Raw genomic sequence first — 27,245 nt, 5'->3', positions numbered from 1 at the left:
TACTCTTGATTCCAACACGTTGAATTTTCGCAGCCTCCCTTTTACATCCATCAATGTTTATTCGTTAATTTAAATTGCATATTTAAAACACAAAATTGTTATTAATTCTTTCCATAAATTTTTGTTTTTGTTGGAATTTTAAATTTAAATGAACAATTGTTTGCGCAAATAACATGATACATTAATAACGTGATACATTATCTGAAAAATACATTATGCAACATATTTCAGAGTTCACACGGTTTTAAATAATAAATTTATTTGAATCATAACTTTAAACTTTACATGAAACGGATATTTCCCATGCCCAGCAGAGAGTCTGTCTATCGCGTCTTTATCTATACTGATTACAAACTTTTCATCCCGATTATTTATTATCCATTTGGAAAAGCTAAAGTACATGTGAAAATCGCATCGAGTATGTCACCTTTAGCTAGAAAGCTATTTATCTGATTGCCTAAGAATGTGTACCAACTTCCTAGTGTTTTTTTTTTACCGGAGAATCAGACCTACCTTTCTCCTTGTTGACGATCATTTTGACGCTTTCTTGGAGAACTGTCGTCTCCATCATATATAATTCTTTTCTGCGTGACGGCAGGAGGTTTGGATGGATACAAGACATTAACTCTACGTGCGGAGAACGTAATATGTTAATGTCACCGATGACAACTGGTCGTTTAATCACTTAACGCCTCCTTTGAATGCCAGAAATCGCGTGCCCGGAATGATTCATTGGCCGCAACGGCATCTCCTCTAATCTCGAAATTCCTTTCAAATAGTCGCAACAGCTGCCTACTTCACGCACGAAGCATTTTCATTTTTTACGTTCTCTTAATAAATCCGTTACCGACCCGACGTGCATTATACATAGCGTACATCACTTTTAAACATCTATGTAGAGAGGGAATGCTGTTTTTATAATAATTCTTACGTGAAAGAAGATACTTTGCAATTTGTCAATATTTCTGTTATATATATGAAGCTCCACGAAATTACATATATATATATTATATTAAAATTTTTTTGGATGCTGCATATTCCTTGGATCATCAATATTTCTTGTGACTGAGATTTTCAGTTTCTCGACTTCTGCTTCTACATCTTTTATATTTTGCTTTTATATAAATCCGATTTTTAGATCCTTCAGTTCATTAGGTTGAAATATAATGTTTTTAAATTCGAGGCTTAAAAATAAAAATTTTTTGGAGTCTTTAAAATGTTATTAAAATTATATCGATTTGGGAATTGTCGATCGTATCGTTAATAAATAACGGTGCATAAACAACAACTAATTATCCGAAGCTGCTCGCGAAATTCAACTCTCTGCGTGATTATGCATTTCGGCAACCTCGTATAATCGCAAAGTACTCCCCGGGCGGCATACAAATGGGGGTCATTAATGTCGGTTCTTAACTGTATTTGCTTTACAAGGAGAGCTCGCTCCTTTTGCCGTAAGTTATTAGTACTTGCCGTGTACCGAGCAGACGCGCGAGAAAAAGGACGATTGTCGTGTATTCGTTTTCCGTTCTTAGTCGCCGCTCGTAGCCGTCACTCGCGTTTCCATTCCACGCGAAGTGAATCCATCACGTCGGATCTGATCGGTAGGCGAGATGCGCCGGGCCTGCAACAATGAATGAGCGCGCGCGTGAAGATCCGGAAGATGCAAGGATCGAAGCTCACATTTTTCACACGTTACATACGAGACTCCGAGACATTTCGAAAGTATCCTACAATATTTTGCAGGATGTCTAACACACTCAAGAAACAGATTATTCGGTTATCAGTTGCCTATCATTATTTTCCGGCAAAAATTGATTTTATCTTCTTTTGTAATTTATTGATGTACAGACTTTCTTTTTTACAACTGAAATTTATGTAACGCAGAAAAACAGTTACGGAATATATCGAGTGCGCTGGAAACTTTACATCTCACGTCAGAGAAATAAGATGTAGTTATACTACAGACGGGGACAAGGAATTACGTGATTTTACCGAGAACGGCGGCTGATTTTCTCGTTTCTCGAAGGTGGTCTGTTCGTATTCGTTAAATCTGGCCGAGGAACCGATACGAAGATAAACAGAAGTTACACCTTGGCTAACACGCGCGGGAATTAACATAGCTGCGCGCGGTTCGACGTTTAAAAACCGATCGCATTTCCATACCGGAGCTATTCGGTCCCGTTCAGCTCATCGGGAATCCTTTCCCCCTGATGTCCTACGTTGGTCTATATTTGCCCTCGGACTGCGGCGAGGACCCATTTATATCCTCTTATCCGTACATCTTTGCGCAGCGGGTCTCCACGGGGCCCGAAGGCCGAAACTGCGTTCCCTCTCTTTCTCTCTCTCTCTCTTTGGTTCTCTTTGGGCTCTCTTTTCTTCCAGTTTGTCCGAGGAAGATGAAGTGTCGACTCTTTCGCCGTGAAATTTTGACCCTTCACCTTTTGGAGTTAAGTGAGAGAAGTGAATGCATCAAGCTCCGCTTAAACAGAAAATGTTGGGCTTTTAAATAATAAATTATCTAGTTCTTCATCTCTTCTAACTACAGATTCAACCTTCAGGGGATGCTGCCGTTGTTCTGTTTTACCGACTTTAAATTAGGTTGGGTTTATTTTTTATTGAATATACAGATTGAAAAATCCTCCACAATAAAAGTACTGATAATGTGTTATTCTTTCATGTTATCTCTATTGGAAGCGCCATATTTTGTGCACGAATAAATTGCACAACTTTTGTATTAAATGAATATTGTTACGAGCTGATGCAAGAGGCCGATAAAAAACTTTAATTTTTCAACTTTTATTGTTTTTTATATGAAATTACAGCGCTCCCCATTATTATCGGTACTTTAATTGTGGAGAAGGATTTTTAAATCTGTATAGTCAATAAAAAGAAAAGCCGTTGAACTCAAAGTCGGTAAAACAGTCATGGTCAGCATCCTTAATTATCAAATTCGTTCTTTGTGAATATATTCTATCGAAATAAGATTTCAAAATCTTCGTCTGAAATTATTCGTATAATAACACAAGAGGGAAATGAACTCGCGTTGCTTTCAGGTCCCTGACAAAATACTTGATCCGCCTCCGACTTTATTAGCGGCTTGATCGATGCAGATTCTGGCTGACGCGAAATAACTCGCGCGATCGCGACGCGCTTCGTAATTGGACGTATCCAAAGTCGCCGACATTAAAATGCAGCCCTTCCCCGTTCAAAGGGATCAAAAGACACGAGAGATGAATTTTGGGGCTTCACGCGTACCCATCTGTTTTTCATTCATTCGCGCGAACGAGTTGATTTCCGCGCGAGATTCCTCTTCGTTCGCGCGCAGGGACTCGAATCTCGCCGGGAATGTTCCTTCATTAATAAAGAACAGAGAAGCGGAGAGAAAGAGAGCACGGAAAGAGATCGTCTTCATAGGTGCTCGCGCGAGTCCGCTCCGCTTCGCGCGACGGCAAACCCGAGCGGAATGCGTGCAGCTCGCATACTTTCATCAATTTCACGTGTCTGCCAGCGCCGCTCGCAGTTCGCAGTTATTTCATTGACGACCTGTCGGCGAGGAAAAGGGCGAGAAAAGAGAGAGACATATATTTCGGGGTGAGAGAGACAAGAGCGTGTATTTTGGGAACGAAAGAGAAGATTGTAAAGAGAACGAAAACATAATGAAAGTGTTTAATCCGGCAACATAATATTTACCGCGAAGGATCACGGAAGGGATAATCAGCTGTTGGAGGATGAGACTCTCGAAGCATCCGAGTTCTCCCCAGGACGAGAAAGTGCTCTTCATCGTCCGAATATCGAAGAGTTTGTCGCTCGGCTTGCTTCCACCCGAGCGAGAAGACATCAAAGCGTTTGCACCCCCGTATCCTCATCTTGCCCTTTCTTCCGCGACGGCGTAATAATCATTTATTATCCTGGCAAGTAATAACGACCGCGGCTATGCTATGAAGTTGCGGAAATTAGGCTTTGTTTAAAAATTAGCCGCCCGTCCGGACGGGCTCATAAACTTTCCTTCGCTCGCTTCATCAGCAAATTTCCCCATTTTCGCCGAAAAACTTACCACAAAGCACCCTTTCCTCTGCATCTTCTTGACTTTTATCGGTATTACCGTTCGATAAGAAGCATAAGAAAATATATTTTAATCTACAAATAAAAAGGCAATAAGAGCTAATTAAGTTCTATACTAGAATTATATTTGTGAAAAGATTTATAACATAAATTATTAAATATTATACAGAAGTAAATTCGTACGTGATGAATAATTTATTGTTAATTTCTACTAATCTTTTAATTTTTAATTGATGCGCTGAAGAAGGTTGAAAAAGACAACCGAAACGTACGAATTTATTTCTGTATAATATTTAATAATTTATGTTATAAATCTTTTCACAAATATAATTCTAGTATAGAACTTAATTAGCTCTTATTGCCTTTTTATTTGTAGATTAAAATTTTCTAAAGAGCTGTTACAAATTATATAAGAAATATATTATTATGTCGGAGTTGTCAACGATGCGACATTTTGCTGACAGATATAAAAAGATGATTTAGCATTAAAATATTTTTTTATGATTTTTTTTCTATTCTATGGTGTAATAAGAAAAATGAAAAATGAAAGGAATTTTTATTGCGTTGGAAAATATTTAGATCCGAGACGGGAAAATCTCTCGAGTTAATACAAAAAGGCGAGATGCATACCTCTCGCGTACGAAAGTATCTCGGCATATCTTGTAACGAATGCAGTTAGAGAGGTCGGCGATGGCTCAATTATGCGTTAATGCGGACACTCGCGATTCGAGAGAAAGAAAGTTTACGTGGGAAGAAAATCACGAATCCGATTAATCGGCAGTTGATTTGTTAAAACCCGGAAGCGCGACTCTGTTCGGCAAACTCTCCGTTAATTGTCTTAGTCCTTCGATCGTGTCCCTCCTCCTCTTCTCTTCTTCCCCATCTCCCTCGTCCACTAATTGAAATTCTTACCTAAGTACCTGCGCAAACACAGAATTCACTGTTAATTGATCGGAGATTAACTCATTGAGTTACTGCACACGTTAGGATACGATGATCCGAGAATTCAAGGACTCGACAAGTCGTGGACCGAAAGAGCCAACATTCCATGAATACGAGGAATCGAGCTTCAAGCGTAAAGCTGCAAAATTCACAAATATCGATGGTTGTTAATTAATGGTTTATAATTAAAATAGCAATTAAAAGTTTTATTTATTTCATTCAAAATTATCATTTTTATCGTGGATATCAACTTTTTAAAAATATTTCAAACCATCACTTACTAGTGTTTCACAAAATTAATAATCGGACTTGAGCAGTTAAGAGAATTGAAACTTATAGACTTTTATTACTAGATAGAATATTTCCTTATTTTTATAACATTTTTTCGCACAAACATCCACGTGCAAAAAAAAGAGAAAAAAAGGGAAAGATAATTTTATAAAAATTCTTAGCCATCATAAATTTTTACCGGTCGCGTATCTCCGCTTTTTCTTCTTCCCGACGAGGCGTTTCATTCCCATTTTTTTCCCTCTTCAGCCACATACGCGCCAACCGCCAGTCTAGACGTGTAATTGAAGAAACAAAGGGGCAATTATATCGTGCAATTATATTGTGTTTCGCAATTATCACGTCGCGTCTGCGCGTTTCAACAAGTATGGTAGTCGCGACTTTCATTTTTGACGGAATCATTACCTCGAAGAATTAGCGGAAGTCCTTAAATTCTACGAATATTAATTGAAACAATCCACTGTATTTTAACATTATTTTATAAATTTTAATTTAAGATGCAATTATTAAAACAATTAAAAATATCAACACATTCACACATTATTCCACGGTTGAATTAAATAAACATTTTTGTTTATTTTATTAAATTAAAAACATTTAAATTTATATTGGAATCGAGCACAATATTTATATACCTATATCGTATATTATTTTATCTCTCATCTAGTTTGAACTGGCACAAATTTATCTCAACGTACCGCTAATCGTTAATCGCTATGCAATCGCGCGAAAGATAATATGGGGATGATGCTCCTCTTATTTCTCATTTCTGATCTAGCAGGACATTTTCATTAGTCACGAGACGCGACGGACAGAAAGACACTGGCGTTGCCCGATGACTCAAGGATTGACTCGAAGACTGTCGATTCGTCACTGTCAGCTAGTGCAATGTCACGAGTGCCGAGATGAGACGAGCGATTACAGGAGTGAAAAATGATCCGCGAAAAGTCTCGGCATTTCGTCCATAATTCCCTCTTGGTGAACCGTGATCGCCTACGTACTGTTGAAAACGAGACGACAGAGCGTCTTCCACTTAGCTTCAATATCTGCATCTTGAATTTTACGCGAAGAGTAAATATTCGGAGATCCCATGATACTCTGAATTCTTTTATATTCTTTATAGATTTATAAATTTTATAAATTTTCTATAGATCCTTCTCGGTGTATTTTCAGTCATTGAGTCTTCAAAATGCATGAAAAATTTTTTAATTCTCTAAATTTCCTTTTAAAAAATACGCCGAAAAAACCAAAAAAAAAATTTATAAAATTTATTTTCTAAAAAATATTTAAAAATTTCAAAAACGTATAATTCTTCAAAGGATTTAACCAAAAAAATACCTCTTCTCGCGATTACGTCCGAATAGCCGATTGGACCGCTCTCTTTCTCGCCACGAATTCGATATAGATGTTTCCGGACCCGTGGATCGAATTTTTCAACGATCGCCGACTCTGCCTGGAATGCACTTGCCGCCCCGGGCCCGAGAGGGTTCAAAGGTTAAACAGAAAATGTCGTACGGAGGCATGCCGAGGAGGCGGCGGCAGTCGGAGATGATCGCGACGAGAGAGAGAGAGAGAGAGAGAGAGAAGAAAAGGCCGGAGGCTGCGCGAGCCCGAGCTACCGGCGGAAGCTAAACGCATATTAAAGAGGCTCGTAAAATCATAAGCATTCCGCAAGATTCGCTAATACGTCGACGAGCCTCGATGTTGCCCCCGTGCGGTGGGTGTAATGAATGTACGTTAATGTTAATAAAGGCGATGAGAGATGCGCCGCCGCCGACTCGAGGGAAGATATCGCGCGACCGTGCATTTCCCGAATGCCAGATTCGACGCGAGCTATCTGGAACGGTTACGATACTACGATAAACGTCATAAATGCCTTAACATTTATTACAAGTATTTTGCGAAAGCTATTTCACCCCAAAATTCAACGTACCTTTGATCCGTAGATTCTTTGAATTTTCCATCTGTGCTTTGCATATTTTCTATACACACGTGTCTATATCATTATTCCGCGGATTCTGGTCTGCGAAAGGTGACCTTTCGGAGAGAGCTTCCAGGAATCCTTAGTTTCCGGATTCCTTTTAAAAATCACAATTCGCCTCATCAATCTTCGCATAGTGAGAATACTCTCATCATTCGGAACGATCGTAAATGCCGAGCGGAATATAGCTTCCAGGCCGCGATCTCAAGATCGAGTACTCGATTCTACTGCGCAGCATTAGAATTGAATTGAATGAGGTTTTCCTCGAGAGCCAGTTTCCACCGAGCGGGCTCGTGTCGCCATTGAGACGCCTTTTGCCTTTTTTCCTTCCCTTCAGGAGCATAGGCGTCGACTTTGAAACATTTTTGCGACAAATTTTTCAGATGACATTCTCGAAGTTGAAATGGATGGATACTTATAACATACATCTTGCGAGCATTTTAATATCAATTAAGCTAGTCAAAAAGTTATATTAGAAATATAGTGATAATTTATTACAGCAAATTGTTTGAATATAATTTTCATTAGCATAATCTTTTGAATATAAACATCATAATTATTATAAAACAAAAAATTCTTAATCCTTGAAGTCCTGACGTGTAATTTCGAGCACCATAAAATATATGTACACATTATTTTTTATGCCTTCGACTTCGTGTGAGAAAATGTATATATTTCTCTTTTTATTCGGAACCTTGTCTATTTTTTTTACACATATTTTTCTCTTTCTCGGAAATATAATTGAATACGACCGATACGAATTCCTATTGAACTGTCGGCATCTATGGTCGCTTACTTTCGTTTCACCTCGCTCACTCACGACCGATCGATCGATCGATCGATCAGATGACCAATCCTTGAGAGCGTGATTTGTGTCCGCGAAAATTAATCGCCGCATTGCTTTTATGCAGTGAAATCGGCGCCGACGCTTCGCAGAATCGCGGAAGCCACGCGACCTGTTGTTATTTATGATGATCTGCAACCGGACGCCATTACTCGGCACAGATTTCTCAACCTAGTTGCCTCCACATTGTCGAACACTGACGTAGTACACACGGAACGTAATTGAAACGGCAAATGGAAAACAACACGTGATTCCCACATGACATACAGATGCATTCGTATGAAAAAAATAATTAAAAAAAAAGAGAAGAACAAAATATTATATTATTTTATACTATTTATATATTATATTATTTATAGTAGAATTAAGCAGACGCATAATTTTAAATATTTTAAATTTGACTTGAAATTAATTGAAATGAGGAAACTGCATTAAATTATTAATCAAGTTTATACGAGACGATCGCATGTCGGCTCGAGTCCTCGAACGTTCGTTACTGGAATCTTGTGGAAAGTAACATGTTACGCTGGTCGACAAGATAGTCGTTGGGAATTGTCGGGATATGCGACAATTATTGGCGCGACTTTGCCATATCTCACGCGCGTCACGTGATGATCGAGTCGTAAGTCCGTCTCGCCGGGCAAGTGTTGGACTCGCTGTCAACTCGCCGGCAGCAAGGTGTGCCGCAATGCGTTGCATTCCTTGGAGCTGTTCTGTTTTTAGTCTAGGATCGCCATTCTTTGCGACACGCGCATCGCTACGCTCCGCGTCCGCTATTCCGCACGCGCGCGCCCGCTCTCGAGCATTCCGGATCCGCAGGCATTCGCGATGAATCAAGCATCGATATATTCTGCTCTGCTGAATACTTTAGGTACCGATATTTTTCTCGCCTTCTTTTAGGCGACACTAAGATTTATTAAAAATAAAAATCTCGACTTGAGATTAATTTAATATCTCGATATCGTATTGAGAAAAATTTGTCCTCGAATCTGTGCACAATTAATTAGTTTCAAGGAAAATTCATTTTTCCTTCTCTGCTGAATACTTTAGGTACCGATATTTTTCTCGCCTCTTTTAGGCGACACTAAGATTTATTAAAAATAAAAATCTCGACTTGAGATTAATTTAATATCTCGATATCGTATTGAGAAAAATTTGTCCTCGAATCTGTGCACAATTAATTAGTTTCAAGGAAAATTCATTCTTCCTTGAAACTGACACTATCATTCACGTCTGATTCTCGTTGAATTAAAATATGAATATTTTTGATACTCGGTTTGTACTCTCGATATTATGGAAAAAATATTAAAAAATGATGAAGGTTCCTTGCAATGTGTCAAATTTAAAGCAATCTTCTAATCCATTTTGTAACAAGATTTAAGAGAGAGAGAGAGAGAATTAACTAATTATTGATACGGGAAAGAGAGACGAGTTTTCTTCTCTTCGATATAATAAGAATCCTCGCTGCATCGGAAACGGAGTCGATCGAGTGTCCTCAATATCTTTGCATCGGGAGTAATGGGATGCGCGGAAAAAAATGATTGATCCGTAGCATGCGATGAAGAAGTTTCCGAGTTATGCGAGAAAAGTTAGGATTCGATCGATTGGCAGTAGCCTCGCGCCGTCGTCGATGTCGTCGAGTGTTCAATATTAATCGAATCGCGCCGCCGTGGATTGCGTTCCTCGATCTCCGGGTCGGCTCATTCGCCGCTATAATGAATCAGGAAAAAACGCGAGTGCCGACACGATCGAAGGAATTATTCGTGAAATCTCATCGGTTACGTCTTAGTATCCGACAGTTTATTATTTGCGCGTATACTCGTAACTCCTTCACATTATTCAGCATTTACTTCGCCGCGAGATGTTAATTTCGATTCTAATTTAATCAAACTTGAACATCGTCTAATTTTCATAATTTTTCGAATAATGGAGATCAATAAATTATTTTTTATATCGTTTAAATATTTAAATGTAAGAGAGCTACTTCAAATGGATCACGTAAATCTCAAAGCTGTTTCGAAAATTTGGCTGCAGAATAAATAAAATTAAATAATTTGAATTGAAGGCCAAACTCTGATTAAACAAAATAAATAAATAAAAAGATAGAAGCGGTGAGAAAGTTCCGAGATGTGAGACGCTTTTAACGCTCTGTTATCACAGACCTGATCCAATACGGTGACCAGTAACGACGGCTACCTACCGCAGCGTCTGGGTTATACTCTCGCCGACCAGGACCATTACCAGCTTATTACTATGTACCTCGGCAGCTTATTGAAAGTTTGCGGTTGAGTATGTTGTCTAATAAAAACGCAATGTTTACGTCCCAGCTGTGCTCACCGTTACTGCGAGACTTGCCGCGCTCTTCAGCGTTCCGCTATGACTCCTCAGCTTTCCTAGATTTTGAGATATCTAGATTCTGAAATTCACTGCGTGTTCGCGATTCAAAGATTTTAATTAGTCCTCTTGCCGAAAATTGTCAATGTTTATGACTAAAGTGCAACATACCCATATTTATACAGTCTTTTATATTTTTACATCTTCAGAGATTTTTTTGGCGTTTAGATATTATAATTAAAATAATTTTAAAAATTATTATCTGCCGAAATACAGCATAAACATTTTCTCACCTTTTTAATTTCTTATATTTTATATTGTTGGCTTCTTCTCTCTTTTTTCATCGAAAAATAATTCTAAATAGTTGAGAAAGATTATTCTTTGCGAAAAGATGAAGGACGTGATGCGGAGTAGGGAGACGATAACAAGCTGCCATGGCATATCTTGCAATTTGTTTGCCAGACACGGCCATTCATCGACGCGACTCTCCTATCTTCCATGAAGATGAGAGGAGTCCGAGTGTGGGGATCGCTACTATCGATAAGCCACGCCACCGGCTACCTTCGCTTTTAAATTTCGTTCATTAGCGACTTCGCCAGGTGGACGATGCCGCGATTTCGCCGACAAATTACAGCAAAATCGTATTAGACACTACATCGATCCGGCGCAATTCCATCAAATTGAAAAATTCCTTAAAACATTTATCTGGGAGATGAAGAAACTGAGAAATTTTTTAATAACAAGTTTCATACTTATTCCTTAAATCTTTATTTTAAATGAAAAATTCTATTTTTTTCTCAACTTGTTAAATTTATTTTTGAAACTCATTATCTATCATACTTGAACCGAGTTTAATTCTTCTTAGATCAAGAAATAATCTGTTGAAATTCTGTTATTACTGAAATCGTGCAATGGGAAAAATTAACAATAAAACTGACAATGAGTTGAAGTGATAATAATTCAGATTAAGAGCAAACGCGACGAAATAAACGTCATCGTTCGCACGGAAAGTATCGTGCTCGTGGGAATTCCGACGCGGTCCGAATAAACTGACCCTATGAATTTCGCCCAGTAGCATAATCGTAAAGCCGATAAATAGAGCCGGATTCCAGCTGGGATTTAACGACGCATCATTTCGATCATACTTGCGCCTCGCGCTAATTAATTGAACGATTTACAGACTCTCCGCGGACAGTTATCGGCTAACGTTGTGTTTGCGAAGACGGTAAACGCGTCAACCGAGGGATTCCTCTAGGAGGTTTAGCTATCGCTCGTCTCAATTAGCATCTTACGCGAAAACATCAACCGATCATCCGAGGAGATAACGTAGAAACGCGTGTAACGCTTCCTCGCCACAATATTTTTGACAGTCTTTCTTGCGGTGTCAACGCGATGTCTCCGCGATTGCGAATGCGTCTCGAGATAAACAACATCATGTCGCCAGATGCCTGAAATTCCTCATTTGATTTCTGATTTGATCGATCACCACTGCGGTGGATTCTAAAGCGCGCAATGTGCCGCTTCAAAATAATGAGAGAATTTACTACGTTATCGTGTTTCGGTCATCAGTCTCTTCTGTTTCGAGCCTGTCGTTCATTGTAACTTAAATTTACAATATTTTCTATCTACTTTACATGTACCTTTTATTATCCTATTTATTTTATTATTTTATATTATTCGTTACATCAAATCCGTTGCATTCTTCATATTTCTCTATACTTTTCATATTTCAAGCTTCTCGAATGCGCTTCTTCAGAGCGTGATGATTCATAATTAGAATTATATTCATCGAACACTCGATAATTCATACTTTTAGTATCTCTGACCCCGGTCTTCCCAGATCCCGGGAGATCCCTTTACATCCTATTTCTTCTTCGCTTCCCACGTTCGTTTTTCCTACCTCGCGGTTCTAGCTAATCGTCTGACTTTAGCGTGTACTATTCGCTTTATCTCCCGCGGGATTTCGCTTCATATAATAAGAGCTAAGTGCTACCAGACGTCCACAAATGAGTAAACGGTGTGCCACCCGCTGATAAGGGTATTCCGCCGCGCTGCAAGAAAGAAGCGCGCCGGTATCCGCTTAATGCGGCTCCGCTGCAAAGATACACGCCGTGAATAATATCGTCGACTCGCGATATAAATGCATACGCGCAGTCCAGGTTTGACTAAAGGGTCTACCTGCTCGTTACCACCTTTGGTTGTCCGTCGTAGCTGCGCGAGATAAATAGTATCAACTTCTACCCTTACCTTCTACCTCTCTGTTGCTTTATACGATGAAGACACTTAAGGGAATACTCTTTAAGGGAATTCTATTTTTTCATTTAAAAAAGGTTTCTTTTTGTTTTTAACATCAAATCGGTAGGTTCGCGCTTTGCTTCTATAATCATGGATCGAGATAAATAGTATCAGCTTCTACCCTTACCTTCTACCTCTCTGTTGCTTTATACGATGAAGTCACTCTTTAAGGGAATCCTATTTTTCATTTAAAAAAATGTTTCTTTTTGTTTTTAACATCAAATCGGTAGGTTCGCGCTTTGTTTCTATAATCATGGATCGAGACAAATAGTATCAGCTTCTACCCTTACCTTCTACCTCTCTGTTGCTTTATACGATGAAGTCACTCTTTAAGGGAATCCTATTTTTTCATTTAAAAAATGTTTCTTTTTGTTTTTAACATCAAATCGGTAGGTTCGCGCTTTGTTTCTATAATCATGGATCGAGATAAATAGTATCAGCTTCTACCCTTACCTTCTACCTCTCTGTTGCTTTATACGATGAAGACACTTAGGGGAATACTCTTTAAGGGAATTCTATTTTTTCATTTAAAAAATGTTTCTTTTTGTTTTTAACATCAAATCGGTAGGTTCGCGCTTTGCTTCTATAATTATGGATCGAGATAAATAGTATCAGCTTCTACCCTTACCTTCTACCTCTCTGTTGCTTTATACGATGAAGTCACTCTTTAAGGGAATCCTATTTTTTCATTTAAAAAATGTTTCTTTTTGTTTTTAACATCAAATCGGTAGGTTCGCGCTTTGTTTCTATAATCATGGATCGAGATAAATAGTATCAGCTTCTACCCTTACCTTCTACCTCTCTGTTGCTTTATACGATGAAGACACTTAGGGGAATACTCTTTAAGGGAATTCTATTTTTTCATTTAAAAAATGTTTCTTTTTGTTTTTAACATCAAATCGGTAGGTTCGCGCTTTGCTTCTATAATTATGGATCGAGATAAATAGTATCAGCTTCTACCCTTACCTTCTACCTCTCTGTTGCTTTATACGATGAAGTCACTCTTTAAGGGAATCCTATTTTTTCATTTAAAAAATGTTTCTTTTTGTTTTTAACATCAAATCGGTAGGTTCGCGCTTTGTTTCTATAATCATGGATCGAGATAAATAGTATCAGCTTCTACCCTTACCTTCTACCTCTCTGTTGCTTTATACGATGAAGTCACCCTTTAAGGGAATCCTATTTTTTCATTAAAAAAAATGTTTCTTTTTGTTTTTAACATCAAATCGGTAGGTTCGCGCTTTGTTTCTATAATCATGGATCGAGATAAATAGTATCAGCTTCTACTCTTACCTTCTACCTCTCTGTTGCTTTATACGATGAAGTCACCCTTTAAGGGAATCCTATTTTTTCATTTAAAAAATGTTTCTTTTTGTTTTTAACATCAAATCGGTAGGTTCGCGCTTTGTTTCTATAATCATGGATCGAGATAAATAGTTTCAGCTTCTACCCCTTTCTCTGTTAATTTATAGGATAAAATCACCATTAAGGGGATCTTAAATTAAGAACGAAAAAATTGTTCTTCTTGTTTTTAACATAAAATCGGCGGATTTGCGCTTGGTTTCTATAATCGTAGAAAAGCATTTATTATTCTCTTCAACCAATAAAAAGAAAAGGATGCGCAAATATGATGTTTTATTGATAAAACAGGACGGCGTTTAGGATCCCCTTAAACACTGAACGACGAAGAGGTTCGTAGAACATTTGTGACATAAAAATTAACAAATGGAGAATTAGGAGAATCAAGTGACGTTCAGTTCAGTGAACCTCAAATATAAGGACTCTCTCTCTCTCTCTCTCTCTCTCTTAATCAATGAGCCTGGGATCAGGAGCTACGATCTGTAAGATCCTATACGATATATATCGTAGGTCTCTCTAGTCGAGAGATCTATAAGACAAAAGAGAAAGAAATAAAGATGCGGTCTCTCGGACCTTTCGTGAAATGACTCGACACCGGCAGGAAGGGCGGGTGGAAACGAGAAAGGGAGAGAGGGAAGAAGGAGGCAAGAAGAAGAAGAAGCGAACGGAGGCCGTGGAGAGGAACGGGCGGACTCGCGCTTTGGAATGCTTTGAAAGGCCGCGAGCAGCTCTTTCTCTCTCTCTTTCTCACGCACACCCTCTCTCTGTCATTCTTTCTTTCTCTCTCTCTCTCTCTCTTGGCTAGAGAGAGCCGTTCCCTGCGAGGCGAAGAAGGGAGAAAAAGCATGAGAGGAAGAGGGGCTGTCGGGGACGGTCTTGCTTCAATTAATTACCACATTGTCGTCCGGCCGACCGGCGCTGGATGTTCCACCGTACGCGGTAATCTATGGAAGACCCGCGCAGCTCCTCTTGATTTAATCTCCTACGCGCCCTCTCGTCCTCGCGAGTGCTGACTTTCGCGCGGCGCGATTGAACAGGCATCGATTGAACGGGCGTCAGCCTGAATAAAAAAAAATCCTTGAAGCTTCGAAATAAATTAACGGAAGATAATAATCTTCAGTTTTGAATTTTTTGTCTTTACTGTCCGTCATAATTTTCTTTGATGAAGGATGTATATGATCTGGGAGAACCTCTGAGACAATTAGACAGATCAGATAAATCTTAATTGTCAATTTAAATCTAGCGACGTCAAGTAGTGCTCGTTACTTCTGACGCAATCGTCCGGAATACGCGTTCGTCAACAAAGTTCGCGCGCGTCTCCAACAATATTTGCAGTTATGTGCGCCAAGCTTATAAAGCTACCCCGCCTTTCATCGCGAACCGCCTACCAATCAGCAGCCGCACAGGCCGCGGATGACAAGCGAATGTACTTCCATTCGACGACGCCTACCACCGGGTCATCGCTCGTCATCACTTTGTGCATCAAGACGGTGATATACTGGCACCACGAAGCGCGTCGAGTCCGAGTTTATTCGAATAGATAACGATAGCATCTTTCCCACTCTCTCTCTTTCTCTCTTTCGCCGGTATATAGTCGCTCGTCTTTTCCCTCTTCTTCATCGCTTCCTCCTCGCATCGTCCCTCATACCCTTCCGCCGACCGACGCATACATCAGCGTCAGCTTATTTCCGTGCACCGCTGATGCATGCACGTAATTGGCGGGGTGGCGAACGAAACGCTCCGCTCGTCGTCCTCGCCGCCGAGAGGGCAGGAAAAGCACGATTTCGCAGTGATTTGTTGGACATCGATACGCATTCTTGCTCCATCGGGGTACTAATTAAAAAACATATCTACGCGATAAAATCAGTACGGACAGAGTTCTGTCAGAACGATCATGTGAATTTATTTACCCATCAATCGAGATTAATTTATGACAGACGAGAAGTGGTGCAGTTTATTTAATTCTTCAAGTCCAATCTATATAATTTCCGATAAACAAATTACTTTGCAACGTTAACATATACCTCTAATTTAAAAATTAAACTTTTGCAAAGCAAACTCGGGTTTCGTCTATCTCTGATGTTTCAAAAGGAGGAATAATGTTCGCTTGAAGAATGCGCGACCGATAGGGTTGAATCGGTGGGACTAATTAAAAAACATCTACGCGATAAAATCAGTACGGACAGAGTTCTGTCAGAACGATCATGTGAATTTATTTACCCATCAATCGAGATTAATTTATGACAGACGAGAAGTGGTGCAGTTTATTTAATTCTTCAAGTCCAATCTATATAATTTCCGATAAAGAAATATTATTGTAACGTTAACATTTACCTCAAATTTTAAAATTAAACTTTTGCAAAGCAAGCTCGGGTTTCTATCTCTGATGTTTCAAAAGGAGGAATAATGTTTGCTTCAAGAATGCGCGACCGATAGGGTTGAATCGGTGGGACTAATTAAAAAACATATCTACGCGATAAAATCAGTACGAACAGTTCTATCAGAACGATCATGTAAATTTATTTACCCATCAATCGAGATTAATTTATGACAGATGAGAGAAGTGTTGCAGTTTATTTAATTCTTCAAGTCCAATCTATATATAATTTCCGATAAAGAAATATTATTGTAACGTTAACATTTACCTCAAATTTTAAAATTAAACTTTTGCAAAGCAAGCTCGGGTTTCGTCTATCTCTGATGTTTCAAAAGAAGGAATAATGTTCGCTTGAAGAATGCGCGACCGATAGGGTTGAATCGGTGGGACGTTGAAGTGTCAAATTGTGAAGATGCCGACAACGTGGGCCACCGTTCTCGTCGTCGACATTCTCTTTATAGCGCACGAGAAAACGCATGGCCTCGGTGTCACGCGGAAAATCCTGGCTATCGCCATTAAAACGCACCGGTATTTACCCGCTCGTATTTCTCTTGTCGTCCCATCATCGCGATCACTGCGTCACGCGAGCAATGCGATCGTCGACCACGTTTCATCTTGGTTCGCACAATTTGCCGTTCGAGAATTTCGTCGATCGACTCTGACAAGATGTTGATGTTGTATAGGATACAGGATGATCGAGGAAGTTGTGCGATGAAGGTTTAGAATATTGATCGTGCGAGTAGACGTGCAGAGAAATTATTATATCATACTGCTATCGTTGAGAAGATCCATTTGTTCTTATAAACAGAAAAATTTTAAATTCCAACAATGTTTGAAATTAAAATAAAACATTTAATTTAAATTTAATTTGAGTTAAAAAATTGTTTAAAGTACCTGGTTTATTTTCAAGCAATCTGTAGATTAAATTAGCCTAAATTCCAGAAGTTTCGGAATTTATAGCGGAATTTTTAACATTTTTCTTCGCACTTTAATCTACCATCTGTACAATTAATTTGTTGATGGTGCAAACTGTATCAATCGACTAATTAAACCGGTTGAATAGTCATCATTAACGATTGGTCAAGTGCTAAGCGGCTAACCGGTTCAGCAAAATCGTTAATCTGATAATCGATAAATAGCACGATTAAGTGTGTTACATATATCATAAGAAAATGTGATCCTTCTTTACAATCAACAATCTCATATTTATTTATTTATTCCATCGTATTTTATTAAAAAGATAAAATTAAGAAATTTAGTATCTATAGTAGATTAAATTTTACAACTACACAAAATTTGAAAATTCAGAAACAAAGCAAAAGAAAGTATAAAAATGTAACAGTGAGATATAAATAGATAAAGATATATATCGCATTTAATAATACTTGTAATTTGAAAGCCCAAAGATATAGTAAAAAATCATGAATTAATGTTCATTGACAAATCGGAATCTTACTAACAAGACCTAATAATTCTCGCGTATAAAATCAAGCAAGTTTCGCGATGTCGTGAAAAATCGAAATAAAGAATAAGATTTGAGGAATCAATACGATAAGAGAGTTGTTGAATGTGTGACGATTACGACACACACACAAGCGCAAGTAATCGCGCCGCGAGAGTCTAAAAATGTTTATTTTCAAGATTAACTAATAATAAATCTTTTGGCACTCTACATCTCGTTAATTCTTACTAATATATTTTATATTCAGAGCCTATTAAAATTTTGTCAATAAGAGACGAGTTACGCACGAAATCGATATATCATGAATCGCGTCTCGTTGCAGCTGAATGTTCATCAAAGGTCATTGGAAGCAGCTGGTATCGAGCTCTGCGGAACCGGCGGAAGCGTCCCTCAAGGTCAGCCGAGTAGCGCGGGTTCCGTAGGGTCCGCGCCGAGTCCCGCATCCCCAAGGCCAACGCCGCAACCGCGGCCACCCCTCGCAACCACCACCTCGCAACCCTCGCGAACGCTGGACGATGACAGATCGACGGACGGAGGTAAGCCGCGGACGAATTAATCGAATCTTGTCAGTTTCAAGCGACGACAAATTTCGTCCATTTTTGACACCCACGTATTTGCATGTCCAGGGGTAGGTGCTGGTACCGCCACCGAGGACTCCGACGACGGCGAGAGCAGGGCGCAATACGTTAACGCGAACTGCGTCGTGTTCACGCATTATCGAGGCGACGCGGCGTCGGAAGTCGAGGAACACTTTCAGAGAGCCCTCGCGCACGACAAGTTGAAGGGTGAGTAAATCAATGTATCTGTGCTATACATATTGAAGAGGAGAGAATTTATTTTCAAAAAATACCTATAAACTGAGAAATGCCTCGGGGGTTCTAAAAGGGTTGAAATTCGCCACGTTTATCTTTTCGATCTCGATGAAGTCGAGACGTGTTTCTGAAGCGGGTAATAAAGTATGCCATTAGTCGGGCGACAAGGCTAACAAGCCTCGTGACAATTGTAACTCGCCTGTCGTACTCGCGCCAAGCTTAAAACGCGGGCGGGGCAAAAGTGGGGAGAAAAGAGCAGAGGGAACATCCCGACCGCAAGAGAGGACGGGATAAGAGGGAGGATTGTCAGCACGCGAGCGGGTTTGGCAAGCGATCGGCAAGCTCGTCTATATCGGTGTCGTTTAAGGCCGCATTTATCCCGGACTACGAGGTGCCGAGGATCAGTTCAGTAGCCTGCTTAGAATTCAAGACAACACGACCTAATTGTTACGCCTCACCACCCTTTGTCCTCTCTTTCTCCAACTTCCCGCGACCGTCCTCGTACGAAAGGTAAATTAAGAGCTTCTGCGTTAGGAAAAGAGGGACGGCGGAGGAGGGCCGAGGAAAGACATTGTGAGAGAAAGGGATAGAGGGATAGAGGGGCGACATCGCGGGAGACAGTTTTAGCCGCGGAATGCCGGGTAACGTACCATACGTACAAGGACTGAAGCAGCTTTAAGCTTAAACGCGCGTACTGCCAAAACAAAGAGGGAAAGAGGAGGAGGAGGCTGGATGGATGGATGGAGAAAGGTTTGCTCTTGGAATTAAAAAGGAATTCGAATAATTGGCTTGTGAAATACGACGGGTTCCAATTTCAAGTAAACGAAAATTGTTTTATCGAAAGATAGTTATTTTTGGGATTGTGGGAATGAACGGGAGAAGAGAAATAGCTAGTAGTTACATTCTCTCTCTCTCTGTGACAATGGAAGAATATTTTACTATTCCCAAAGCGGAGATGACTGAGGTTTATAGACTTGATTGCAATGACTGCAACGCTACATACATTGGACAGACTAAATAGTATATTGTGTATCAAGTGCGGAAAGTTGACAATTGGTCACGAGTGCGGGGGATGGACGCACGAGCCGAAGGCGAGTTGCAATGCTTTGCCCACGGCTTCAGCCGTGGACAATGACTTTGAACGCGGCTTATTCACTCACCGCGTCGCCGCTAGATAGCGGCGTGGGAAATCGGCCGCTTTCCGCACAGAAAACACGCACACAAAGTGAACACAGAGAATTTAAATCCTATATATGATTTGATTATTAAGGCTGCTTAGTTAGTTCGTTTTCTCATATCACGACGTTAAACAAACGTAGGACGAATTTTAGTATGAATTTTATTATGTAGAAGTGTATGAATTTATTTCTTAGCAGGTATGATTTTTATTTAATTAATTTATATACATTGGTTTACGCTATTTATCATTTTTTAAAATAGTGCTTTTTATTAATAATTTATCAACATTTATTATAATTATTACTTTTTGATTGTAGACTTGATAAGGACCTGAACTAAGGTCGAAACGTTGTCTGAATTGTGAATAAATAACTAAAGAATAACATTGCCAGTTGTGGTCGGTTTATGAACACATTTTATATTTTACTATTAATTTCGCTATTTAAGGATTGCAAGGGCGATATCGAGATTTGCAGGTCGTCGAGATTAAAACGTCGGTGTATTTTCTAAAGTTCTAAGGAACACACGGGTACTTATTGGCGAACCAGGCATCGACAACCCTTTCTACCCGTTCCTCCCCCCATTCTCCTTTACGTAGAACGATATCCTTTCTCTCTTTCGATCGTGCCGCGCATCGGCAAAGAATAAAGCCGGCCGCAGACGGTCGACACTCTGTTTCTTTAATTGCGTTAATAAATAAAGGACAGTCGGCGAACCGAGACCAAGGTAGATACTAGTTGGGAAAGAGGAGAGAGGGCTCGCAATCGGTCCCACGAGGCTCCCGACTACAATCCCGTCCCTCATGGATTGAAGTATCATACTCGTGGTGACAACATGGTGACAACGTGAAATTTTTACATTGTTATCTAATTACTCTTTATAAGTGAATTAAATATATGTATGTTAATTTAAACTTGCAAACTTAAACCTTTCATTTTCCAATAATCTTTCCAATAATTAATTCTAGGAAAAATGTGTTTGATATATATTCGACTAGGTATTGCAATTAATCACACGATTATTTCTTACGCGATCAATCAATGCAATTACGACAACAATATTTTTCAGCAGATTGATGAAGAAGCTTTATTAAAATATCCGGCGCCGTTCCCACGAATTTTCGAGGATCTCGCTAAACGGGCAAGCAGAATCCCACGGGATTGGATCGGCGGAAGGCAGAAGGGTACCGCTCGGTTGTTTTACAAGCGGCCACTCTGAAGCCAGAAGCTTGTCGTGTATCCTCCCGCAATCCTCTCGCGCGGTCCTCGCTCACGTTGGATTCCTCTTCTTTATTATTTTTTTTCGTTTTTTTACCCATCCCCAACGCGAGGTCGACCGCACGATTTATACCCTCCAATTCTCTCCCCGCGCGCGCGATTTCATCTTCGAGCTAAGTCACTTCGATTATCTGCTACGAGAGGCATACCGGCTGCTAATTTACTCCGTCCTTACAAACTACGATGATTTAGCCGGCCGGCGGCGTTATTTATTTCCGCTACTTAGAACGAGCGAGGTTTCTCCGGTGGAAGCGCGACTGCTTCTTGAGAACCCGTTTTCCGGGAGAAGATCGTCCTCTCTTATTCCCCTGAGGAAAAGAAACACAACGAGTTATCGGTAGAATTCATCACTCAAGGATCATCGGTTTGTTAGCGGTATTTATGACGCTGCCTGCTCTTTCCTCGGACATCGTTTCCCTTAATTAATGTACGATCGACTTTTAAAAATAAAAAATAAAAATGGCGCGATATATTTGTACAGCTGCGAATAACACGGTCAGATTCCGACGAAGAAGTGTCAAAGTGTTCGAGAAGAATTATAATTACAGAAATATTCGATAAGAGATCTGCAATTATTTTGAATATTTTCTGAAGACGAAGAATGTCCACCTGGACAATAAAAAGAAGCGAGAGCTTTCTCTGTTTTTTTTCCTTTTCTCTGTCTTCCTTTCTTCTTGAAGATATTTTTCGTAAGCATGCGTTTTCTCGCACAGTCCATTAAAAGCGCACGCCGCTCAAACTGTTTTCTTTTTTTATTGCAGAAAATATCTCTCCCATGTCCATGAGGAATTTTCCCCCTTCCTTTTGGAATAGTCAGCATCCCGGTGATGTCTACGAGTACCCGACGGATCCGTGGCATTACCCGCAGTACCATCACAGGTCAGTGTTACCGATCATTGTGTCGCTTTTCTTTATTTTCTCCCTCGTTCTCTCTCTTTATCTATCTACAGCTTTTTCTTCGTTTTACACAAATAGTATAATTTTTTTTCCCGCCCCTTAATAAGCATTCTTTACAATCTTGCGTGAATATCGGCGCCGGGTTTCATTGACGTTTCATTGATCTTAAACGCGCGCATCGAGGAATCGCTGTGCGATTCCAGCATCTAATCGCAAGACGTAAAACCGAGCTGGAAGATTTTTCTAGTGAGCTCGCCATTAAATGCTACGCGGCTCGGACATTAATTAGTGAGATGAGTGATACATATTTTTTAAGTATTATGTTCACTCGGATTCATTTTTTTTTTTTTTTTACAATTGCAAATTGATCCGTTTTTTATGGGTTAAATTCCTCATTCTACAATATTGAATATATTTAGTATATGTGATCTACATATGAATATTTTCTTAAGAGAAATAAATGTCCATAGAGGTTAAAAAATTGTTTAAATACGATACGAAAAGAAAGTTACACGTGGGAAAGAGGAGCGGTGAGGGTAAAATTAAATGAGAAAAAAAAAGAAGTCGCCAATATCTTTCGCCCTCTTCCTACGGCGACGGTGACAGACTCGTAATTTATACGAATGGTTGTGGTCGGATCAGTGTTAAAGATCTCGGCGTTACCTGCTCCCGACGGTTTTCAGTATTTTTCACATGCTCGTGCTCTTTCTTTTCGCTTTTAACTCGCGTCGCTATCCTTCTTCTTCGTCGCGTTCTCTTTTTCTCTTTTTCTCCACCTTTTATCTTACCTCTTTAGAATGTCTCTCATCCAAAATGTTCCATTAACCTTTTTCATTTCGCACTTTTTTATATATTGTACATACGCGACTTTACACAAGCATCTTGAAGTAAGATTCACATCGGTTTACTGATGCCGTATATATTAATTTGTGCCTCATTGATTTCTAAATACCAATCATACTGCAATTAGAGGCAACCATATTGGCACGTGTGGTATGCGAATCTATTTTTACATCAGTTTAATGCAACGCATCCCAATTCTGTACGCCAAAAAAAACATCGCAGACTACCCTATATATACGTCATCGGGGGTTAATTTTAATGATCTTTGACCTGAAACTTTGCTCCATTTTTATGTCATCATCCCATTTCGGAGGTCGCGAATTTTTCCGCATTTATTCCCTCTTTTTTTCAGAGCTGTGCACGAATACCACCATCACAACATGGCGGCGAGTTACGGAGGCCTTTTGCTCGGTGGTGCACGCGGCCTCGGCCACCACACGTCTCACCACGCGGCGCATCACGCGCACGCTGCAGCGTCCTACAAGGAGTGGACGTCGACGACGCCGTCGCAGTCCCTCGTCGACGCTTCCTCGGCGCCGCCCTATCCTCACGGCCACTACGCACCCCTCTCCGGTAAGTAAGTAGACTTTTGGTTTCACCAAACGGCGAATGGATTCCAAGAGCAACCCTCCGTTCTATAAGAGCATGTCTATTTACGATTCGTTCTAAATGTAATTGTCTATTTAAATAAATGGCAGTCTCTTTTTCGTCGTTGGAGAAACTGATCGCGAAATCGTCGCGTTTGCTTTTAGCACAATAAGAATGTGGAGCGTTCGAAAAGCTCCTCGTTTAATTAAAATAAAATTTCGAATTCTTTTAATACTAATTTCACGATCAAATAATAAAAAAGTAAAAGCCTTTGTCGAGGTGGCCATCGAACTTAATCAATTAAATCTTGACGCAAATGTGATCTTAATTGAACCAAACGAATAAACACAGACAATATCATTCGTAATTTTTTATCATGATTATTTGAAATTAAATTATTTAAGAAAAATTGTCAAATTAAGTACTCATTCTTGGAAAATAGGTGGTGGCTGATTTATTCGCAATTTATCATAAATCCTCATTATTTCATCTGATATACTCGCGACTACAAATCGTCGGCATATCGACGGTGCATCAAAGCATCCTATCATGTCCTGACTGTGTCGAACGACAGCAGGACGAGCTTTACTCGGAGCTACCAACGGAATGGTACGCAGGTAGAGCAAGAAAGATCGGTCGGTCCTTTAGATGCTCGCAATTAATAAGAGCTTAATGGGAGCCGCGATCCATACGGCGTCCACCTTCGGCTCGATGTTCACCCACCGAAATCGTCCGCAGGACAAAAAGCCGCGGACGAGACTGCAAAACATCTCGCTCCTGTCGCCGCCAGGATCCCGCCGCTCGCATCCTCGTTCCTTGAACGCGCCGCTCCTCTGTCGGTGAATTATGCGAGGCAGAAAAATAGCGTTAAATTATGCGGCATAGAAAAATGGCATTTCTCTTCATCGCTGATCTCATTTTTTGCGAGGAAAAATCGCCAACATATTCGTAGCCGAAACAAATCTAATATATTATTAAAATATTTCGTCTCTTTCGCATATAGTTATGTATGCGAATTGTTTCGAAAAAAAAAAAAAAAAAAAACAGATTTAAGTATAATATATTGTATAATTTCAACATGACTCGGGAAGAAATATTTTATTATTTATATATTTGATTTTTTTGTTATTTTAGCGAATTGCATTAGATAATTTATTTCTTGGTAAAAGTGACAGAATCGAGTTTTATTTTCATACATAGGATGCAGTAAACCGTGAAAAACCACACCCATGATTATAGAGATCGCTCTTCTCAATATACCTGTTTCTCATCTTGACGCACAATAGTTTGCATATAGTTTGGAATTTTCTGCGGATACATCGATATGTTGGAATTTTCGTTATTTTTATTTTTATGACTTTATTCCTGCATCTGACCATCTCTCTTCTCTTCAACCTTGTACTTCCAAAGAGGATTCTCGTATCTTTTGTTTACTACTTTAATTAATTTTCTCTCTCTGCACATTCCTTGATACATAATTTCCTCGTGAATTGTGGATTTCTCGAATTTCTTGGTTCAATTTTATATTGCTTGGATTTTTATTGTACAACGAAATCTGAAAGTAATTTCTCTACTTTCGCAAAACTGCTTAGATCCTCCGAATCCCATATAACTTCAACGCGGCTGCCAAGATCCAAGACTATCTGAATTTCTCCTTAGACGAAAGACATGGCTGCCAAGCACGGAAACAGTGACATCCATCCCGAGTAGGGAGAGGAGGTCTAGTATCGATTTTGTACCCTCACTTTGCTATACGCCGAGACCAAGCATCGCGCCGCAAAATGAATCCCAACCCTCCACCTACCCTCTTACTATACCCTCTCATTCGAGTGATGGAAAGTCTAATGGGATAAAACTAAAAGTCATAAATATTATGCTTTGTATGTTTAAGAAAGAAATATATACAACGCAAGGAATTTAGAAGAAAACCAGCAGAAGTACATTGCATAAGGAATAATCTTACTATCTAATAAATAAAATATAAGTCTCCAAATTAAGTTTTGTGTAACGTAATTAAATGCAAGAAAACTTTTGAATTATGGATTTTTAAATTTAACAAATTTAAAAAATATAACTTTTGTAAAGAAAAGTGTTTAAGCATCATTAATTTGCAAAAACAAATACTGATTCGCAACTGTTAACAACTTAACAGAAATTAGCGTCTCCTCGTAGGATCGAGGGTCTCGAAAGATAATAGAGGGTGAAACTAAGGTCGAGTTGAAACCACGGGGGTGAGTTGCAAAGTGCGCGCAAAGTCGTCAAAATGCCTTTAAATTTAAGTGCTAGTATTACGGAGCTTCAAACCGATTAGGTTCGCTGCCCGCACTATGGCCGCCGAGCTCGGTAATGATATAATTGCGCGAAATTAACTCGAATCGCATAAATCGGCTGCCGTTTACGCGGCGATTAAGAGAAATAAATCGCAATTACCGGATGGCATGTCCGCGTCTTAACATGGCGAGATGTCCGTCATGCTGCTTTTATTTCGCGGTCTGTCGCTGCTGCTTCGCCTCGTGAGAGAAGTCGTCACGTTAGCTTCAATATTGGAGAACAGTTCGACATTGTCGAGTGATGGAGTAAATTACTCGAATTGTTAGAGAACGATTCGAGTCTAATTTTAAAAATTGCGCTAAAATAAATCACGATATATCCATTTATTTCAAGATTTTTTAATTCAAACTTTATTGTTACTCATTTTCTTTCTCGATAAAGTTAATTATATATATTCGAGCTATTATTCAACACATTGTTGCTCTAATTTAAGTGATTAATTTTAATGATGATTATCTTTTGTATCGAATCTAAAAAGAAATTGAAAGAATTCAAGCATTGCATTTCTCGATAAAATTTAGAATGCAGTTGGAGAACATGAAGAAATAACATACTAAAACAACTATGTGTTAAAACATCTTCTATGAAGTGACCAGTTACCATTAATTTACTTTCAGAGAGTAGATTGACAAATTCGATATGACGCGCAGAATTACTTGTCCTGTCACGTGTGCACAACTTTGATTTACAATTTGATTTTAAATAAATTAGTTCAACTTATCTGAAAGATTAATTGCATTTAATATTAAAAAAGTGCAATGTGCTATAAAGTTGATTAATTTCAAAATATATGATGAAGAATGAATTATTATGCAATACAGACGCAAGTACGATTCTAATCTGTGTAGTCTGGTTTTAGATAAACAAGCTCAACATTCTTACTGTTCTGATAAATGAACTGTGTTCGGAATGCAGCGAACCAGGGGCAGGATCTAAAGATGCTGTGCTTTAAACCATTTAGCAACTAAGATTCTAAGGTATGCAAGTTCAAAGAATGTTATGGATTTAGCGCTTATCAAATCGGAAACTGTACAATCTGGAGTACAGTCAAGCGGTTTTCTATTAAGCTAGAAAATCTGATTAATTTAAATAGTTGTATTCAAAAAGAGAAGATAACAAAATAAAGAATGACGATTTTTAAGTGCAATAGGTAAGAAATTCATGATCGGAGAAAAATTAAGAAATTTAGGGTCTTTACACGAAAATTTAGAATCGAGAAAAATAATGTCAGATCCAATTTAGGGTTTAAGAGTAATGAGTATCTTTTCGCGTCTAGGATGACATTCTTCGTAGAACATCTCGCGCGATGTAATCCGTCGGGGTGTTCCGATCATTCGTACGCTTTCTGGCACGCGCCTCGAAAATGGCGTCGTA

The 27,245-nt window shown here is 39.3% G+C and overlaps 1 protein-coding gene and 1 pseudogene across 3 annotated transcripts in view; one reads left to right on the top strand and one right to left on the bottom strand.

Annotated features, from left to right (window-relative positions):
• vg (transcription factor vestigial) overlaps nt 1-27,245 on the top strand; it is a 46,649-nt gene that overhangs the window by 14,686 nt on the left and 4,718 nt on the right. The window contains exons 2-6 of one of the 3 annotated variants that reach the window (XM_029302888.2): nt 18,267-18,480; nt 18,571-18,729; nt 21,974-22,091; nt 23,305-23,525; nt 26,787-26,848. In XM_029302888.2, coding sequence (XP_029158721.2) covers nt 18,267-18,480; nt 18,571-18,729; nt 21,974-22,091; nt 23,305-23,525; nt 26,787-26,839 — 765 coding nt within the window. In that variant the 3' untranslated portion in view covers nt 26,840-26,848. Of the gene's footprint in view, nt 1-18,266; nt 18,481-18,570; nt 18,730-21,973; nt 22,092-23,304; nt 23,530-26,786; nt 26,849-27,245 lie in introns of all 3 variants that reach the window. The other 2 variants (XM_029302887.2, XM_029302889.2) reach the window with 2 other exon arrangements.
• Nucleotides 1,529-2,259, bottom strand: LOC114930994 (uncharacterized; annotated as a pseudogene).

Source organism: Nylanderia fulva, unplaced genomic scaffold, assembly GCF_048542155.1.
Source record: "Nylanderia fulva isolate GAGA-0341 unplaced genomic scaffold, ASM4854215v1 Scaffold34, whole genome shotgun sequence".
Taxonomy (NCBI): Eukaryota; Metazoa; Arthropoda; class Insecta; order Hymenoptera; family Formicidae; genus Nylanderia; species Nylanderia fulva.
Note: the sequence above shows the minus strand (reverse complement) of the source record. Positions and strands in the feature narration are given on the sequence as shown.